Raw genomic sequence first — 21,717 nt, 5'->3', positions numbered from 1 at the left:
GACATACCTTTTAGTCCCTAGGATCGCACCGACAGTGACGCATTTATTCCTTTTCACGTAAAAAAAAAACTTTTCTTTTCTTTAATCCTCGGTGCGCTTTACGTACAGAGAGCCATGATGTCTCCAAACCACCTTCAGATCCATGGCTCGCTCCTCCGCGCAGCTCTCCCTCACTCACACACACACACTTCTCTTCTACCGGCAAGTAAACTGAACCCCTCCAGCAGTGACATCACGCGTCACCATGGCAACCCTGACTCCACCCCAACCCAGAGCTGATCCTACCTGTCTGACTACTTCAGCTCTACACATTCTCCTCCTTTTTTCCTGCCCCTGTAGATGTGCAGCCTGCTTATTTTTATGTTTACCAGCTCATCTGGAAAAAAACAATGACTAGACTGAGACGGATGTAAACAAAACCTGCTGATGATTCCCCATCAGCCCATGCAGGCTGGAAGATGGCTGCGTTATGCAAATCTCCTGAGTTTGGAAACAGTGAAAAGAGTTTGCATGTAGGTGGTGCTGAGAGGTGCACACAAAATCCCTCCTTCACAAAGTGTTGCACCTTTGCCTGGGGCTCTCTGTTGGCCCCGTGCCAGTCTTACCATTACTTCAATTGTTTTGGCTACAGAACCCGTTTGCTCTGCCCTTTCATCTCCACTGGCCCAGGACAAAGACAGACAATGACCAGGTGAGCTAAATGCCCACCCTGAGACTCGCTTGGCCGCTCTCTCTGCTCACTTAAAGGCACAACTCAGAACCAGCACCAGGATGTTATACATCACTCTGTCACTTAGAGTATAGAAACCACCTGAAGCTACGAGCCAAACGGCAAGATTAAAACAGGTGAGTGTGGCCAATTTGAACTGTTGTTTTGCATGGTTTTCTACTTCCTAGCTCACTCAATGGGTGAGGGAGGGGAACATGACAGAAAGATTTATGAGTACCCCTTACGTTTAACCTGCAGCAAAAAAGAAAGAAGGAATTACTTTACTGTGCTGTTTTACTGCAGCCTAAGACAGGAAAATAAAAACCTGAATAAACATAAAACTGATTTTTGGTGTTTAGCTGTGCTGTGGTTCTGCAGAAAGATACACTGCACTTTTTAAAGTAATCTGTTTTTGTATAATGTATAAATTTCATTATGTCGAATTAAGCTTTATTATAATTATTCAAACTAATGAGGTAACATTCAAATACTCTTATGGAAACAACAACAACAACAATAAAAAAACAGCAGCTGATTCTTTTATTGGAAGGTTGAAAAAGCTAAGATGAAATGTTGCTTTCATTTTTCCCAGTGAATGCAAGTAGATTTGCAACACAATATCAGCGGAAATAACACAATATTGGTTTTAATAAATTGTGATCTTGTCAAAAATACTGGATCATTCATATTTGTGCATGCGTTGCCACAGCTGGCAATTAACCTAATTAACTCACTGCTATGGATATGCCAACAAACTCAGGCCCTGTCCACACATAGTCGGGGATCTGCCAAAACGTAGATATTTTTCTACGTTTTGGTCTGTCATCCACACGAAAACGGAGTTTTTTCACACGAAAACGAATCTTTTTAAAAACTCCGGCCAAAGTGAAGATCTGCGTTTTCTCCGTTTTGGGTGTCTGCGTGTGGACAGACAAAACCGGAGTTTTAAGGTCCGCAACGTCACTTTCCGCGACAAAAAAATGCTGACATCACGTGTGCGACCTGTGTTTTCACTAGCCGACAGCATGGATGCCCTCAGAGTTGCGCTCGCTTTATCAATTGTCCAAGCGCTTTTTGCTTGTTTGTTCTTGCAAGCGGAATTACTGCTCCTTGCGGAAGACCACAGACGAAGGACGAGGTTAAGAACGGGGGAAGTACTGCCGCCTACAGGTCTGGCATGTCCTTAACAACGTATTTAACCGGGTACGTGTGGACAGAGTTTTTTTAAAAACGAGGTGGTGTGGATGCAAGTTTTTGGAGGGGCGGATATTCGTTTAAAAAAAACCCCGGCTACGTGTGGACTAGGCCTAAAGCTAAAGATCATCACCAAGTAAACACATCCTTCCACTTTAGAACACATGCTAACACGATACACATGCTAATACGATCAGGCTCAGAGTGTGTCACACTTAAAATGGTCCAGGCAGAAACAAATCTCTGTTCCGAATCTAAACAGAATGGGACAATTCCACAAACATCTTTGATTATTCATATAAACTAATCGCCATCTCCACTAAAAATAAAACAGGATGCATCAGTGTGAAGTTGTGAGAATCTGAGATGAGTAACGTCCAGCTTCACTGCAGCTGGTCCAGCTTTATTTGTCAGCAGCTAGCTGCCTTGCTTACCATGCTAGAAAGGTTTTCCAAAGCATGACAAGTGAACTCCAAAAAAGGCTGAACATGAGTTTATGCTACACGCTACTGCTTTAAACTACTTACAGAAGTTCAAAAAAGAAACTCCTGAGGATACATTTGAAAAATAAAAACAAAATAAATGATGATCAAAATGAGTCTAGCCACCATCCACTGAACCCACTGACCTGCTCTCGCAGCCTCTCCTGATGACCCATGATTGCCGAGGCATGGTGAGGGTATTTCTGCTTCAGGTGTTCCAGGAAGGCCTCCCTCTTCTTGTCCATGTCTGATGGCTGCATTGCCAGGATCTCTCTGGTGGTGCGGGCCCCTCCTAATGTGTGTCTACGAGGGACAGTGCGGCTGCCTTTGGCATCCCCTCTTGGAGGGGCTGTCCCATTTGGGGATGCTTGTCTGCGGCTGACGTGCTCAACGTCGTCAAGGGAGGTCACCTTCAGGTTGCCTTTGGTTTGTTCTGATAAAGCAGAGAGAACACCGAGACGAGGGTCAGAACAGAAAGGAGGTACGCAAAAACCTGATCCCTAAATATTAAAGGAAATACAGTCTAACAAATGTCTCATAGTTAACTTAATTAAGCATTTTTGCCTCCAAGATTTAATGTTTTGTAAATAAAGAGCGCCAGAACTCAAGTTTGAGAAAAACATTCAAACATTTTTGCATTTGTTTAAGTCTGACGTGGATTAAGGTTATTTGAGTTTTAGCAAACATCTACAAAAGTCACAAACCAAGTACAGAAGTTTTTGAAACCCCCAAAATTTTATGCTCAATAATACAAAAACTCAGAATAAACATTTAAATTTAAAAAACCTAATCACAGAGACCTGGTTTGCAAACAGAAACTGTAAAAAAGTTAGACGTGGAGCCAGAGCCAGTCTCTTTTAACTGTGAAGCACAGCGGTGGCAGAATAATGTTTTGAAAGTTGTTTTTTTACCTATCAACAACTGATACTGATTAAATACTTATTTTTTCTAAGACACCTTTTCCTTCTTGTGTTTATAAATCGTTGCATGATGCATATTATTTTAATTTTGGCATCAAAAGCCATTTGTATGTTATGCAAACATGTAAACATTTGGGTGTAAACAAACCATATGAGATTCATAGTGCAACTTTATTTCAAATATTTGCACTTGTCTTAACTGCAAAAATAATGTGTAGACCTAAAGAACATCACTGATCTATGTTCAACGGGTTTTAAGAAAAAAGAAATTACAAACGGGTGCTTTTTTATCCAGTTAATGCACGTATTACAGCCAAAGTGACTTTCAGATGAACCCTTGGGACATATTTGTCATCTTGTTCGTACTATAATATGAAGCATGTAAAGATTCTGAGGAATGATAAAAGAAAACAAAGGACAGAAGCAGGGAACAATTAAGGGAGTTTACTTTATTATGTCAACATAAGATGAAAAAGTCAATTAGATGAAATAATCTACTTTCTTGTTTATTAGGTAAACAAGGAACGCTCTAAAGTGAACCTTTTAGAGGGTAAGTGCAGAAAAAAATGAATGGTCATCCAGAGTTCAGCTTCCAGTTATTTCAAAGTTTTTCCTTTTAGTTGTTTATTATTGTTATATTCTGAAGACTAAAAGTACAATGCACCACAGATAAAAAGCTTTTATGGGGTACCATTTGTAAACGCAGAGTCATAATTTAGCTGCAGTATTTACGGTTATTTAGCCTTTCATAAGAGAAAAAAAGTGGAGTTCATTTTCCAAAGTCAAATTTTCACCATGTTATTCATACATTTATAAATGTTAAAGTTCCCAACCAAATACTTAGTAAGCTAAATAGCAAAATATTTATTTTAGAGTTGACTGTTTCTTCTACTAAATTAAAACAAAAATATTTATATCAGAGCTAAATATTTAGTTTTAAATTTAAATTTAAATTAATAATCTAATTACTAAATATTTTATTTGGAGCAAAACATTTAGTTTACAAACTAAATATTTAGCTCCAAATTAAATATTTAATTTCCAAACTAAATATTTTGCTAAATGTTTATTTTGGAGTTAAACATTTAGTTTGCAAAATCAATATTAAGGTTTAGCCCCAAAATAAATATTTAGCTGTGATCTAAATATTTACTTTGGAGGTAAATATTTAGTTTGTTTACCTCCAAATAAAATATTTAGTTAGTAAATTAAATGTTTATTTTACAAAGTAAATATTTAGGTTTGAACTAAACATTTAGTTTGTAAAATAAATATTTGTTTTAAAAAGTAAATATTTAGTTTGTAGAATTGATAATAAACTTTAAGTTAAATATTTAGCATGCTAACTAAATATCTAGTTGGGAACATTTATTAATGTATGAATAACATAGTGAAAATATGACTGAAAAAAACCACCCTTTTTTTCTCTCTTATAGGTTTAATAACCTAAACATTTGCTGTTAAATTATGACTGTTTGACTTTACAAATGACACCACATAAGTTTCCACGTGCAGTTCACTTTGATTTTCAGAAATGTTTTGATGCACATGCACAAGAAGCAGGTGGTGCGTCATCAACCTAAACTCCCCCACCCTACTCAAGTCACAGCACGTCTCATGTACTTCCAATACTATTTTTAACTCCCAAACACAGTCTCCCCACCGCTAACTAAATTACACCGAGAGCACAAAAACACTCAAACCTCTGCAGGACGTGAATTAACTCACATGATACGTCAGAAAGTTCATTACCTTCCCCAAGAGAGCAATCATTGTCTTCATCTGCAGTTTCTTCTTCCATTGCAGTTTGGAATCAACTCATATGGTGTCGGAGAAACAGGGGAAACAAACAAAAAAAAAAAGAACAGGCAGAGAGTGCTCGCTAGCTGCTTGGTTAAGAGATTCCAGATGAAGCTCACGTGGAAAAGGGGGCCTGAGATAGGCCCTGCCCCTCGGCCCTTGGATCGACTGGTGGGGATTTAGAAAGTCAACCACATTCCTGGACACAGAGCGACCAGACCCTCACCCTCAGGCTAAAAGCTCAACAGCTGCTCTGTGGTAATCACTGACTGAATGTGGCAGAAATACAGAAAATATAATAGATTCCTATAGAAGATACACAAGCCTGGAGTTTAACAGGTGTCAAACTGGCTCACTCACACAGATATAAACACACACGTCTGTTCTGTATCTGCACGGTCTGCAAGCTGTCTCGTCTTTAGCTCTCTGTGTCTGTTCAGGGGCCCACCAGATGGTAGCATGCATCCAAATGTGTCATAACCTACTTCTGAGTTCCACATCCAACATATGCAGAGAGCTAATACTTAATCAAGTTCTCTGATTAACAAGACAGAGCGAGACAAACTGCTCATTTCCACAAACTCGTGTTTGTAGATTTAGGAAAAGAAGGGGCAGAATGTTTTCAGCTGCTGGTGTAAGTGACCTATCTGGACGTCTGAAACGAAGGCACAAAGATACGTACTTACAAGAAAACGTGAGAAGATCAATGCTTGTGGCTCGTGTAATTGAAACTGGTGGGGGAAAGTTAAAAAAAAAACAACAACGCAGCAGCTGACATGTAACATCTACCATATGGTGATGGGTTCTCCGCTTTCACCCCCCCCCCCCCCCCAACCCACCACCCCTTCCCACACCCACACACACACACACACACACACACCCACACACACACACACACACACACACACACACACACATGCACAAATGCACATGCGAGTGCTCACCCACAAATGGCAGCAAATTAACGGGCAAAGAAGGATCCCAATGTTTCATCACTCTGTGAAGCAGAAGCTGCTTTCATTAAGTTCATATGAATTACCGTATTTTCCGGACTATAAGCTGCTACTTTTTTCCCACGCTTAGAACCATGCGGCTTATAATGAGGTGCGGCTTTACTGAAGATTCCCCTTCACCTGCCAGGGGGCGCTTTAGCAGAAAGTGAAACAGGTGGAAGTCAAAAGTGGAAATCGAAGAAAGTGCTCTTTTTACTTTAGCACATGCAAGCAGCCGGCACGACCAAGAATTTATTTCAAATCCATACCCCCTCATCATGGTAACTACATGTATGAGTTCATATGATGCCGCATTTAAGTTGAAGGCCATCGATCTGGCAGTAAAGGAGGGAAACAGTGCTGCCGCACGTAAGCTTGGCATGAATGAATCCATGGTTCGGCGCTGGAGACGGCAGCGGGAAGAACTCATTCAAGCCAGCTTCACCCGGGGATGATGACAGCGACACGGACAGCGACACTGACATCGCCACAGAAAAGGTATGTGACGAAGCTCTTCTGAGGCTGTTCAACTCCGACACTGAAGAAGAGGACTTTAATGATTTTAGTGTGCAAGAGGAAGATGAGAGCGAATGACTTTTTCTGGTAGAAAAGTGTGTTTTATTTACTAACCAGGCATGTTTTGTGTGCAGTTTTTATTTTCTAATCAGAGCTTATTAATGCTGTGTCAGCGCTGTTCTTTTCTTCTAAACATGCATGCAAATTACCGGTAATACCGCGTCAGTTCTGTTTTTATTTTATTACCATCCAGAAATATGAATGCTATCAGTGCTGTTTTCTTTTCTAAACTTGCAGGCACGTTCACCCGTGTTTAAAATTCATTTTGTTGAATTAAAACAACAACGAAAAACCTCCGTGTAGCGTCTTTCTATCAGTTATCTTATGTTATGGCCATACATGCGCTGTGCGCTGGAGACCTGCATGTGGCTGCTGCGCCGCGGCTTGTATTTGAGTGCGGCGTGTGTGTGTAGAAAATCTTTTTTTGTTGTTGGTGTGGCTTATATTGAGGTGCGCTCTATAGTCCAGAAATTACGATATTCTCTTTACAAAATTGTTGCTTACATTCATAAATATAAATTTGCATAAATATGAACTAAAATACAATTTCTTACAGATCAAAAGTTGGATAAATAATCTTTTTGAACTTTCGGTTGTTCTTCAGATTAGACTAATTTTAAATTCACGTTAACCAGTAAATATACAGGTTCATATTTATGATCATGGTGATCAGCTCGGAGTTAGGGCTCGGCGATACAGCCTAAAATCAATACCACGCTATGCTGAGGATTTCACCTCGATAACGATAAATGGACGATAACTACAGGTATGTGCAGAAACAAAAGTTGTCCAGTAGATGGGGCTGTCACATGTATCACGCTGAGTCACATTTTTACGTGACTCAAGGTGGTACAGCTTCATAAAGGGACATGAATGTTGCCAACCTACACACAACTTTTCATTTTTTATTATTAAATTTATTGAAATGGGAAAAATCATCTCGATATGAGTCCAAATTTTCGATAACGATACATTTTCTATTTATTGCCCAGCCCTACTCTGAGTCTATTTTCTTCAACAAACATGGCGGATGTGTGCGGGACCAGTAGGAGGTGGTAATGCTCCTTGCACGTTGGTTGCCCACCATTCTTAAACAAGCAGAAGTGTGCGGGACAAGAGTCAGATTTCACTTTTCCTGCAGGCGTGTTTCCACTATCGAAACTTCCAGGTGATACCTTCACACACGCGTGTCTCCATTACACCGGGGCGGGCCGAAAGCACCATTTTCCAGACCATTTCAACGACCAACGGAGTTTATGAACTAGGGTGGTTGCCAGTGGCAACAGCATCTAAATATGTAGCAAGGTTTGAAATCTAAACATTTTCTTATGTATAACATAAAAAGGTATCTTAAGAGGGGAACAGTTATTTTTTGTATCAGTGTACCAATAAAAATACCCAAAATGTTAATAAAAGGTTTCTATTTAGTGATTTTTTTTTTACCAAATCGCCCAAGCCTAGAACAGACTGGTTATTTCAAGACTGATAAAATGGAGAAGATTTAATGAGACACTGATGAAAATCACTGTTTGCTTTTTTGTTTAAAGATCCGTTATGAAAGATTTTTTCAGAAAATACTACTTATTTTTAAATGTATGTGATTGAAAGTGAACTATTCTGCAGTTTCCCAGCCTGGGATTAATAAAGTACATCTATCTATCAATGTTTCTTTCAACATTCCTCAGTTCTGACTCTGACACATACATCATCCCAACCAACCAACAGGTCAGGCTCTCCTGAACTAAACTCATAATCAAAGCAACTCCTCCAAAGCAATAATTACATCCTGCAGCCCAAACAACCTGCCCTGCTGCACATTCTACTGTCAGCGAGCCAGCAAGAAAAAAAATGACCTCGTTCTTTTAGGGTGTCACTAGGGATCTGCAAGGGAATTATACCAGGCCTCCATGGCTCGTGAATGACATTCTTTCTCTCCCAGCTGTCAGCGTTGAGTAAAAGATGACCCTCTCCATTGAAAGACAGCACGGAGCACTTGCTGGGGAGCGCCAGATCATACAAGCAGCAAGGCATCCCTCTGTTTGTAGTTGCTTTCTGGCTGTCACTTATTTATGGAGGAATGTTTTAGTGTGCACACGCCCACTCTCCCCTGCTATTACTGTCCCATAACTTTGCAGTTTGATACAAAGCCCTGTTGTGTGCAATAAAAGCAGGGCTCACATGGCAATACCCTGAAGCCAAAAATAGGGATAAACACAACAGAGTTCCTCCTCTCTTATGACACAATTCGAAGAAAAAAAACAGTTATCAGAGGTAGATGTAATTTAAGCTTTAGATAAGGAAATAATATCAGCTTTAGTCCAAAATAAAAATAAGTCTGCATCTCTCCCTGGTGGAGCTGAAATGGAAGTATAGATCAGACTTTAGATGCGATGGATTGACAAGCTACTGGCTAGCCAAACAGTTGTAACCAAATATAAATAGACTGAAGTATCGTGATAAATTGTGTTATGAATCAATATTTAAAAGCAGTGTATGGGGTTTTTATTGAGAATTTTCATACAAATATTTACTGTATCTCTTTTGTGTGGTGCAATTCAAACTCCAACTGATAGGTGGCGGCAGTTTTTACCGCCTTCAATCTTACGGAACAACGAAATCTCACAATAATGGGCCATTCCCATCACTACCGGGTCGGCCCGGGCCGGGTAGCGTAGGTTGTTTACATATCTGGGTGGCCTGGTATTTTTCCGGGCCAACTAAGGCTCATTCTCAGCCCTCTTCTCGAGGGGGTCTGCTTCAGGCCGACCAGGGCCAACACACCCACTGCTGACAGCAAATTCACACCTTGCATTAGAGTTAAGCCTCTGATTGGTGGGTAGAATCAGCCCACATGGGCTTAAGGCAAGGATGTGTGGAATCACCCAGGCCAGGCTGGGGCCGACTGGGGCTACCCGGCCCGGTCCAACCCGGTACAGATGGGAATGGCCCATAACACTGATGTGTCATGGAAGCGTTTGACCTAAGTTTTCCAATGAAATTCAGTCTTAAAAGTTGCAAATATCATCTGGCTTTTAGTATTGCAATACATACATAACTAATTCAGGTTTTTCAGCTCAACAGATGACTTTCATAACTTGTGGTCCGACTTTGCTGCTTCTCTGCATCTTGGGATTGAAAAATAAACTGAGTTCTCCTCATCATGTGTCACCTGAGACCACCTGATTGCATGCCCTTTACGTATTGCATTAGTTTTTCCAGCCCATAGTCAGAGCTGCACACATAAGCTGCTGGGTACATAAGGCAGCCACCATTAGGGTCCGTAAAGGTAGTCATGGAAACTTAGAGATTGCTGATCTGATGAATAGGGCACCCTGCATATAGTGCGATGCTGCTCAGCCACATTTTTCACACTCATATGAGTAACAACATTGTGCATAAAAATGCAGGTAATATCTGAGTTCATTTCAAAGTCAAATAGATCTGACTTTCAGATAAAAAGAATTCCTTAAAATGTTGGTTTAACTAACTGACTGGCCATCGGAGGGAAACTCTGCTCCCATCGCATTTTGACAAGCTGTCAAAACCTTTTGCATGCTACAGCTAACCACAGACGGTTCCTTCAGAACAAAGCTGAACCAACTCCGACTCCTTAAGAGTCCTCCATAGACGCAAATAACTACCTGTCGTGACCTGGAGACATCTCGAGACTGGTCTAGTCGGCACTGCGGTTTCTTCTACGGACTTCGGTACCTTTGGAGTCCTCAGACTTCAACATATTCTGGATCTACCACGGGGGTCTTCGAGGGTACGTAGACTCTCCAGATTGCGTCTGATGTGGTTTTATGAACCATCACTATAGTTTATAGCAGACCAAATTCATTCCCACTAAGAACTCAGTTTTTCCAGATACAAAGGTTCTGATAACATCACGTTCACATCATCACACCTCACATTCCATCCACTTAGATTAATTCATCACGTAACATGTTCCTAGTCGTCATGTTTTAATTGTTTAAACTTGACTGTCTGAATTGATACGAAGTGTCGTACAATCCCTGAATAAACAAAGAATTCTAAATCTTCTGGTTAAACATTCAAAGATCAAACAGATTGGAGCTTTAAAAGCACCCAAAATACATAAATATGCTATTCCTACATTATCATGAAAGAAATGTCAATGTAATATTGTTGCTGTACCCATAGGCGTCATTTTAACCGGGGACGCCGGGGACATGTCCCCGGCAAAATTTGTGATTGGCAGCTGTGTCCCCCCCACTTTCAAAAAAGCCTGCTGATGAGGATTTTTGTTTTACCAGCTCAGATCTTATGCCAGGGGTCGGCAACCTGTTCCCATCAAAGAGCCATTATTACCCATTTCCCACTTTAATTTTGGACGGACCTTAATAAGCAGTGACTTAAGTGAAGCAGGCAGGTCGCGCTAGAAAATTTAGTTTAAAAAGACGTCATAAATGTGTTCCCCCGTCCTTTTTACTTATAAAATATGAAGTTAAAACTCACAATTTAATTTTCATTCATTTGTCATTAAGATGTAGTCTACACCCGTGCGTTAAGTGGACCATCTTCCAGTAAACGCAAAGCATCCAGCCCACCTCTCCAAATGCGTAAAATGTGCATCAGCCGCTAGTTAGGCGCGTCGCGCGCACCATCAGCTGATCAGCCCAGACAAGAGCAGAGCAAATAAAGAATAGAGGATAATTGTGTCTGGATGTGGATGGAGATTACATTTTACAGCAGCCTGATACTCATTTAAATACGTAAACCATTACCTGTCTTCTAGTCCACGCTATCAGCATTATTTTAATTGGTGTGTGTGTGTGTGTGTGTGTGTGTGTGTGTGTGTGTGTGTGTGTGTGTGTGTGTGTGTGCGCGTGTGCGTGTGTGTGTGTGTGTGTGTGTTTTCCACTTCAAACACTGGTCTAACCAACCAGACCAGCGTGTCCAGTAACAAATTAATGTTACAAATAAACAGTTTCACTTCATGTAGGCTATAGGAACATTCCACCTGCCGTGGCCCGGCCGCTTCTGCTCCACACACGCACTTTGTGCCTAATCAAATGTCTCTAAGCGTCATGCGTCTCCATATTAGAGAACAAGTGCTGTTCAGCCAAAGTTTCATAATTTCATAAAAAGAACATTTTTCCAAGTGACACATCCCTCAGAGAGACCGGGTTTCCAGACTGTTTCAGTGGGAGGAAATCTTATCGCATGCGCCGGTTCTGTGCTGCGCTGCGAACCCCAGATCTTCAGCTCACTGTCCACCATGGGCGCTCCGAGCCACGCTGAACACAGTGTCCAGTATAAAGCTCTGATGTTCTGATGGGAATATTTTACCTCCGCGATGTGCGTTAACGATTAAAATGTCAGCTCATCCATGCGCATCCGTGTGCGTCGGGGTAATTCTTTCAAACCAAGCAACATCCTTGAGTTCATCTGTCAAAATAAACAGTCAAATGAAACGAGGGCCCGGGTGCGTTTCGATCCCCAGACTCCCGGGTGAGAGTCATACGCTCTAACCAGTCAGCCAAAGGGACAACCCCTTGGCCAAGTAGCCAGGGCGCATTATCTATCGGGACACTGTGACAGGACACTCACACTGCCAAACCTGATAATGAAACTTTGGCTGAATAGTGCTTGTTCCTGTCTCCAATGTGGCGACGCATCCAGGAACCTGTCTGAGGAGAAGCCCTGAATCTCACATCCTCTTCAGCTCATAAAGTGCCCATATGATTACGCACAAGCGTGACGCGTCAACCCGGTCTCACAGTAAGACCGGGTTGGACCTGTTCAGGTTTACGCAGACAATCTTTACATTTAGAATTGGCATACAGATGTAAAATTAATGCAGTAAAATATAAAGCTTTTTATTTAAATATCCATTCATTATTTTACAAGCACAGATGGATGGAAGAGCCGCATGTGGCTCCAGAGCCGCGGATTGCCGACCCCTGTGCTAGCCTACTTTATTGTCCCCAGCAATTTTTAAACCCCACTCAAGTGTATGGTTATTGTCCCCAGCAACTCTGAAAACAAACTGACGCCCTTGGCTGTACCCAAATTAAGGAGAGCAACTGAATTTACTTTTTATTGCGTCCAAGTGAAGCAGCTCTTACTCTGATTCTTGTAGATCTTTAAGTGAAGGGCAACTTTACAGCCTTCCAACTGAATGAAGAACTTCAGTAAACTTGAACCAAATACACGTATACAGCTGCACAAAAGGTCGTTCTACATTCCAACTAAAGGCTAAACGGTATGAAGTCACTGGTTGTGATGTTGTTCCTCTTTTTCTCTGTCTTCCTCGTTTTGATCCAACCAGCATGAAGGAAACAAGAAGCTAGTAGATACTCAGAGGAAGCCCTACACATTTCTGTTAATAAGTGAGTTTGGTTCACAAGCAGGAAAAAGAAGACTTCCTGCCTAATGAATGCAAAACAGCACTCCAGTAATTCCCTCTTCTCTAGCAGATACTCTGTCTGACAGAAGGGGGTGCTGCTGAGCACTCAACATTTGAATAATAAAACATTCAGCAGGAAATTTGTGTTTTTTGTCACTGAGAAAACTAAGAGATAGTTTCTTGCTTTGACACCTCAATCAAAGAAACCGGCTCTAGATTATTTATTTAGTCATTTATCGACTGTGACGTTAAGTGCCGCTTAATGGACTGGTGTTTCAGCGTGTCTACGTGTGTGGCTGTGAGACTGCATGCGTCTGACGCTGACGGTACAGCCCAGCTGTGTGTGCACTTCATTAACTCATGACCAGAGTAGGTGTAAGTCAATCTAGCTGTCGGCTCAGATGTCTGCTGGTCTCCCTGGACGACAGTCGCTGGGCCAACGGTGAGGCCACAGCGACATCCCGAGGGGGAGGAGGATGGAAAGATGCAACCATGACTGAGAGGACATCCACCCAGGAGCCAACACTGATAAATTCTCTCTCTTCTCTGCTTGTGAAAAGTTTTTCAGAGGAATCAAACTCACTCTGACCTGACCACCTGAAACTCCAAAGGATATTCTCTGGATAAAAGATGAAAGTACTCTTGGCTAAAACGCAACTCACTGCTGGTCACTTAGTCATAGCCATGTGACTCATTTGTTTAGTACAGCACAGAGTGAGATAGGCATCGATTCAAAAGTTTTCACTTTTGCATTTAAACTTTTTAGACCACTGATGCCCAAAGGACTACTCCCGGGTCTGAGAGGATATCACATCATGGAAGCTTCCTCCTCCAAGGATTTCTGTCCAATTTCGAAAGGAAGCTACCAGTTCTTGGGAGAGCTCTTGTGCCACGATAGAAAACTTCAGCTTTTGCATCTGCTAACAGAGAAATGCACGATCACCAGTTAGCAGAACGGCGCCAAAGTAAACAAACAGAAGCTCCATGGAGTGATTAAAAAAAGCCTAAACCTCAAGTCTTTCTTCAGCAGATCTGTGTGTGTGCTGATAACATATCTCACATCTGTTTTGGCAAGCTTCTATATAAACAGACATATGAAGCAATTACAAAAAGCACTTCAAATACATGAAACTGTTTAAGACAAAGGTTTTATGATGCAGTCAGTGATGCATCTGTAGAAAATCGTGTTTTTCTCCACGCTGCAGCAAGTTCGCTATGCATTTAGGCTGCATGGGACTTCCATTTAAACGTCTCTTTAAATATGTCAGCTTTCTCACAAGTTTATTAAAAAGTGATTCCTCTGCAATTGACGCGCTCTCTCGCAGCGATAAGCAGCTTAAGACACACACTTTGCAGCCAGTCAATCATGCGTACCCCCCCACTCTTCCCACTGCACCTCGTATCTCTTCCTCTCTCTGTTTTACTCGGCACGCCGGTGCAGAATAATCTGCTGAAGGTTATTACAAACTGACAGCTCAAGAATACAAAACACAAGTCAGCATTTGTCAAACAGAAGACTCATTGTGCAGTATATTGTCGGTTTTTTACATGCACCCCTGCCAACTATACTTTCTGTTCACTAACGAGACACAACACAAGAATCTGTTGGGCTTGTATGCTCTGAGGAGAGCAGATGGATTCGAGTGGCTGCACGAGGCCCTGCTCAGGAGAAGGTGAGTGCTGCTGGAAGCTGATAAGTGATTCAGGTGGTGGGATACGAAACAGGCCCCATGAAAGAGGAGCCACTCTGAGATCCTGAGAACACAAGTGCCTCTGTCCAAGTCTTTATCTGTGAAATCCACTGAGAGCTGTTCGTGTGCTGTGTGATTATGACCATGTGCTGCTCTACTGATGTACATGTGTGTCTGTAAATGGGATGGATGGACTGGACCCAAGCTTGTGACTCTGTGCGGCAGGTCTATAAAGGTTTGTGAATGTGGACCAGTATGGTTGGATCTATTCACAGGGAAGAAGAAAACACATTGATTTTAATGCTAAATGTGATCCAGGTGTCATAAAAGTTGGGAAAAGGTCTCGTTGTGAAATGTAAAGGTCAAATTCAACGGCGTCTTGTATGTTATAGAGGTCAATCAGTATAGATTTTTCTATTGCCGATACTGATATCTAAGGCTGGTTTTTATAGGCCGATTTTCATGGACGATCTCTTGGCATTTTCCACCTTATTTTCATGTCACTAATAACATCAGTTGATGCACAAAATTTCTGAAGCTGAATGACTTTTTGAACTCTGAATTTAAATCTTAAATTTGTGCACTGCTCAGTGTTAAAGTCAGACACAAATGAAGTTTATATGGTGTATTTATTATGCAGATGTTGATAGTGAATGTAAAAATACATTTACATTAAATTTTGCAACAGCACCAGGCTGCTCAAGGATGTGCCCAACTGTAAAGGGATACTAAGCAGTTTGGCTGGCTTTTAGCACCCCCTAGTGTCCGTTATTAATTATCTGTGGTCAAAGAAAAAGTGAAACTTATCTCCTTGCTATGCGTTTGTCTTTTAACACCTTATCTAACAGCTGAAATGTCTCCTCAGCCTTTATTAGTTTCTACAGGAGTGGTTAATCACTTAATCAGACAAATCAGCTGTGTTCATGATCTAAAACGTGCGGGAAAAGTGCTAGAAGCACACTGCAGAGCCAGGTATGTAAGCTAAATATTTTCTATGTCTAACAGGTGGCGGTCCGGCATTCTGAGGTTGTAAATGTGGTATTCTGGCCACAGAAGGCACTGGGAATCTGAATGACTTTTCATTAATCTTGTAAAGGGTCGTTTTAGCACTCAAGAAAATAATTAAAAATGTTTCTAAAGTTGCATAATATCCCTTTAAATTGGCTTTACTAATGACAAATACCGGTCGAAGCAGATTTATGAAAAATGCTAAATATCGGCCCGATAGTATGTTATTCCATAAAATCACAATTCCTTAATAAATACTTTAGCATTTGAAAACTGCCTTTTGTGCATTTAAGTGACAAAAAAGCAAAAAAAGAAGAAACTTATAAGAAGGCAAATACTTTTCCTCTGAATTGCATCTGATTGTAGGATATTTGTCAAAAAAAAAAACACCAAGTTTATGTTTACCCTCACTGGTAAAAATACAAAAAAAATTCAACACATCTCTGTGGTTTTAAATGCTGGTGGCAGATATTTCCAAACAAGATAGCAAGAATGCAAAAGATCAGCTTTGGAATGGAGAGAAGAACCAACAGAGCGTTCCCATCACAAGAAAAGGAAAAAGTGTAATAGTTTTACTACAATAGACAAACTAAGATCCTGACATGGGTGCACGAATGGGAACAAAATGTCTGTACTCTTTATATAAAACTTCACAACATGTTCTTTCCCATTTCTTCTGGGCCGTTTCTCCCAAAAAAGGAAGAAATTTGACATCATATGAATTTTAGACATTTCTAGCATAAAGGGCTAACGTAGCAACATACAGTATGAATCCAAAGTGACAGTTTAGCTAATCTGAGACCCGTTTTTGTGGATGGTAAAAGTAAAATGTTACCTGTTGCTCATACCTAGTGGCACAAAGAGTGGAAATGTACTGTTTGCAATGCATCGGGGCACCACGCTGCAGGGGCACAAAATCATCCATCTATCCATCCATTTTCATCCGCTTATCCAGAGTCGGGTCACGGGGGCAGTAGCCTAAGGCGAGAGGCCTAGACTTCCCTCTCCCTAGCCACTTGGGCCAGCTCCTCCGGGGGAATCCCAAGGCAATCCCTGGCCAGGTGAGAGACATAGTCCCTCCACCGTGTCCTAGGTCTACCTTTAGGTCTCCTCCCGGTTGGATGTGCCCGGAAAACCTCAACAGGGAGGCGTCCAGGAGGCATCCTGACCAGACGCCTTGGTCACCTCAACTGGCTCCTCTCGATGTGGAGGAGCAGCGGGTCTACTCCGAGCCCCTCCAGAATGACTGAGCTTCTCACCCTATCTCTAAGGGAGAGCCCAGTCACTCTTCTGAGAAAACTCATTTCAGCCACTTGTATCCGCGATCTTGTTCTTTCGGTCACTACCCAAAGCTCATGACCATAGGTGAGGGTAGGAACGTAGATCGACCGGTAAATCGAGAGCTTCGCCTTCTGACTCAGCTCTCTCTTCACCACGACAGACCGGTAACATTCCCCGCATCACTGCAGATGAAGCACCAACCTGCCTATCGATCTCAGGCTCCAGTTTTCCCTCACTCATGAACATGACCCCGAGATACTTAAATTCCTCCACTTGGGGCAGGACCTCATCCCTGACCCGGAGAAGGCGTTCTACCCTTTTCCAAATCAAGACCATGGTCTCAGATTTAGAGGAGCAGATTCTCATCCCAGCTGCTTCACACTCGGCTGCGAACTGCTCCAGCGAAAGCTGAAGATCACGTTCTGATGAAGCCAACAGGACCACATCATCTGCAAAAAGCAGAGACCTGATCCTCAGGCCACCAAAATGGATGCCCTCCACACCTTGGCTGCACCTAGAAATCCTATCCATAAAGGTTATGAACAGAATCGGTGACAAAGGGAACCCTTGGCGGAGTCCAACTCTCACTGGGAACGAGCCCGACTTACTGCCGGCAATGCGGACCAAGCTCTGACACCGGCCATACAGGGACCTAACAGCCTGTATCAGAGGGCCTGGTATCCCATACTCCCGGAGTACCCCCCACAGGGCCCCCGAGGGACGCGGCCAAACGTCTTCTCCAAATCCACAAAACACATGTAGACTAGTTGGGCAAATTCCCACGCACCCTCCAGGATTCCCCTAAGGGTATAGAGCTGGTCCAGTGTTCCACGGTCAGGACGAAAACCACATTGCTCCTCCTGAATCTGAGGTTCAACAATCCGCCGGACCCTCCTCTCCAGAACCCCTGAATAGACCTTACCAGGATGGCTCAGGAGTGTGATCCCCCTGTAGTTGGAACACACCCTGCAGTCCCCCTTTTTAAATAAGGGGACCACCACCCCGGTCTGCCAGTCCAGTGGGACTGCCCCCGATGGCCACACGATACTGCAGAGCCGCATCAGCCAACACAGCCCCACAACATCCAGAGCCTTAAGGAACTCCGGGCGGATCTCATCCACCCCTGGAGCCTTGCCACAGAGGAGATTTTTAACCACCTCAGTGACCTCAGCACCACAGATTTAAGAGGCCAACACAAAGTCCCCAGGCTCTGCTTCTTCACTGGAAGACGTGTCGGTGGGATTGAGGATGTCTTCGAAGTATTCTGCCCACCGATCCACAATGTCCTGAGTAGAGGTCAGCAGCACACCGTCCCCACTATAGATAGTGTTGGTAGCGAACTGCTTCCCCCTGAGGCACCAGATGGTGGACCAGAATCTCCTCGAAGCCGTACGGAAGTCTTGCTCCATGGTCTCACCAAACTCCTCTCATGCTCGGGTTGTTGCCTTGGCGACCACCCGAGCAGCATTCCGCTTGGACTGCCGTTACCCGTCAGCTGCCTCTGGAGTCCCACAGGCAAAAAAGACCTGATAGGACTCTTTCTTCAGCTTGACAGCATCCCTAACTGCCGGTGTCCACCAACGGGTTCGGGGGTTGCCACCACGACAGGAACCGACGATCCTGCAACCACAGCTCCGGTCGGCCGCCTCAACAATGGAGGCACGGAACAGGGTCCATTCAGACTCAATTCCCCTGAAACATTTTGGAAGTTCTGTCGGAGGTGGGAATTGAAGTTTCTTCTGATAGAAGACTCTGCCAGACGTTCCCAGCAGACCCTCGCGATACGTTTGGGCCTGCCTGGTCTGACCGGCATCCTCCCCCACTATCTGAGCCAAATCACCACCAGGTAGTGGTCAGTTGACAGCTCCGCCCCTCTCTTCACCTGAGTGTCCAAGACATGCAGCCGCAGGTCAGATGAAACAACAACAAAGTCGATCATTGAGCTGCGGCCTAAGGTATCCTGGTGCCAAGAGCACATATGGACACCTTTATGTCTGAACATGGTGTTCATTATGGGCAATCCATGACTGGCACAGAAGTCCAATAACAAAACACCACTCAAAGTCAGATCAGGAGGGCCGTTCCTCCCAACCACACCTCTCCAGGTTTCACTGTCATTGCTCACGTGAGCGTTAAAGTCCCCCAGCAGAACGAGGGTGTCAGCGGAAGGAGCACTTTCCAGCACCTCCTCCAAGGTCTCCAAAAAGGGTGGGTAGTCTGAACTGTAGTTTGGTGCATAAGCACAGACCACAGTCAGAACCTGTCTCCCCACACGTAGGTGGAGGGAGGCTACTTTCTCATTCACTGGGGTAAACCCAACGTACAGGCACCAAGATGGGGGGCAACTAGTATGCCCACCCCTGCTCGGCACCTCTCAGTGGGAGCAACTCCAGAGTGTTTGAAAGTCCAACCCCTCTCAAGGAAACTGGTTCCAGAGCCAGAGCCATGCGTTGAGGTGAGTAAGACTATATCTAGTCGGAACCTCTCAACCTCACACACCAACTCAGGCTCCTTCCCCACCAGAGAGGTGACATTCCATGTGCCAAGAGCCAGCTTCTGTAGCCGAGGATTAGACCGCCAAGGTCCCTGCCCTCGACTACCACCCATCACACACTGCACCCGACCCCTTTGGCCCCTCCCACGAGTGGTGAGCCCATGGGAAGGTGGACCCACGTTTCCTCTTCGGGCTGTGTCCAGCCGGGCTCCATGGGTGAAAGCCCGGCCACTAGGTGCTCGCCAACGTGCCCCACCTCCAGGCCTGGCTCCAGAGGGGGACCTCGGTGACCCACGTCCGGGAGAGGGAACACGGTTTCCATCTATATAATTCATCATAAGAGGTCTTCGGGCTGCACTTTGTCTGATCCCTCACCTAGGACCTGTTTGCCATGGGTGACCCTACCAGAGGCAGAAAGCTTCAGACAACTTAGCTCCTAGGATCATTGAGACACTCAAACCCCTCAAACACGGTAAGGTGGTAGCCCAGGGAGAGGCACCAAATCAATCATGTATTTAGGTCTGTATTTTCTGTAAGTAACAGGTGTGTACGTTGCCGTTTGTGCTCCAGTGCACGCCCCCTCTAAAACACATTGTAGTGCAGTTGGAGGTGTGGATGATTTTAAACACATGAGCCACAGATCTACTAATTTGTGTGTTCATTCCTGAAAGAGCTCACACTAATAAGCTTGACAGAGGTGGCGCGCGTAACTAGGCCCCCACTGGGACAAATCCTGGTGGGAAGGTCTGGTTTAGTCGTCTCTTTTTTGGGGGGGGGGCAAGTGTTTCATCATGACGTTCAGTTGTACGCCTGCACGATGAGGGAATTTAACCCCCCCACTCCTCTGACTAACTTCTACTTCTTGAAACAGGAGCGCCAGAGCTTCTTTCCACAGAAAAGTACTCAAAAGACATTCATTACTGGAGACCACAGCAGATTTATTAAAACAATGAGTGACTGAGACCTCTAAAATACCTCTCAATCAAAAGTTGGACTTAAGAGTCTGTTTTTGCTAGAATAATTCTGTAATGAAGAAATTGACAACAGTGGAAACGTTAACAAAAGCTTATATTGTTGCTAATTTTGCCACTAATTACCCCAAATTCAATGCGCTAAGGTAAGAGCAGCACATTCATTCAAGTGTTAGTTCATCTGTCTAATAAGAAGTGATTTTGTTTCTCCGAGCTGAGCTATCAACCGGTAAGATGCTTATCGTTCAAAAGGTTTCAGAGAATCCCACGTCTAAAGATCTGATTAATCCCTTTAAAAAGCAGTAGTAAACAATAAGATAATTAACAAAATAGTTTATTTAAAGTAGATCAAATGAGACATTTTTGCTGTTTTCTACGTCCAAATGTTTTTTGTTGTTTGTGACTTCAAATGGTGTTTTTCTTTTTGGGACTCTGGTGGTTTGATGGTAGTAGTGGTAGCAGCCAGCTGTTTCTCCTTCTCAAAGATTATTGAGCGGAGAACCTCGCACACGTGATGTTCTGTTGCTAAATACGTGAGTGCGTAGTGAATGGAGGACCCAGGGAAGTGAAGCGGTTCGGTGAGATCGACTACGAGATGATCCAATAACTGCTTTAGGTCCAAAATGTGTTATTGGCAGACGTTTTTAGACAAATGCAAGCAAACCACGCCATGCATTTTTTTTATCTCCACATTATATTTCTAGCTATACCATGTTAGAACATTGTTAAGAGGCATGAAAAAAATGTTTTAAGCTAATTTATTTTCCAAATCTGCCCTTGGGGAAACAAAACATTTTTCCATTTTTTCTTTTTTTTTCCTCCTTAACATTCCAAAACATTTCCCTTAAATAATTGTGTCTTTACTTTTTAGAAAGCTGACTCTTTTTGATTCACAGACTCCAACTTTACTGTTTGGGAATCTCACTTCTCCCTTTTCATCGTTTCCAGATGCTGTCTGTTGCCAGACTGGAGGCCCCTTCGGATCAGCAGAAAAAGTTACCAGTTTTCAGTAGACATGGTACTTAGCAGCTTTTTTTCCTGACAAGAATATTTGGAGACTGAAACAAAGGAATGTGCATTGGCATTCACGGATTTCCAAAATCATAACAGTTGCTTAACAAATACACAAGGAAGGTAAAAGGGTAAATAACTAAAAATTTGTGAAGATACAGAAAATGTAGCTGAAACACATTGCTGACATTAAACAGACACATAGTACTTTACGG

At 43.1% G+C, this 21,717-nt stretch overlaps 1 protein-coding gene across 15 annotated transcripts in view; it reads right to left on the bottom strand.

The window, feature by feature from the left end:
- Positions 1 to 21,717, bottom strand: part of si:ch211-285f17.1 (sickle tail protein homolog) — a 129,285-nt gene that overhangs the window by 60,636 nt on the left and 46,932 nt on the right. For 13 of the 15 annotated variants that reach the window (XM_070553142.1, XM_070553143.1, XM_070553141.1 and 10 more), the window contains exon 2: positions 2,532 to 2,818. In XM_070553142.1, coding sequence (XP_070409243.1) covers positions 2,532 to 2,818 — 287 coding nt within the window. Of the gene's footprint in view, positions 1 to 7; positions 2,503 to 2,531; positions 2,819 to 5,057; positions 5,929 to 21,717 lie in introns of those variants that run through there. The other 2 variants (XM_070553144.1, XM_015954596.3) reach the window with 2 other exon arrangements.

The sequence above is a fragment of the Nothobranchius furzeri genome, chromosome 7 (genome assembly GCF_043380555.1).
Source record: "Nothobranchius furzeri strain GRZ-AD chromosome 7, NfurGRZ-RIMD1, whole genome shotgun sequence".
NCBI classification, from domain to species: Eukaryota; Metazoa; Chordata; class Actinopteri; order Cyprinodontiformes; family Nothobranchiidae; genus Nothobranchius; species Nothobranchius furzeri.
Note: the sequence above shows the minus strand (reverse complement) of the source record. Positions and strands in the feature narration are given on the sequence as shown.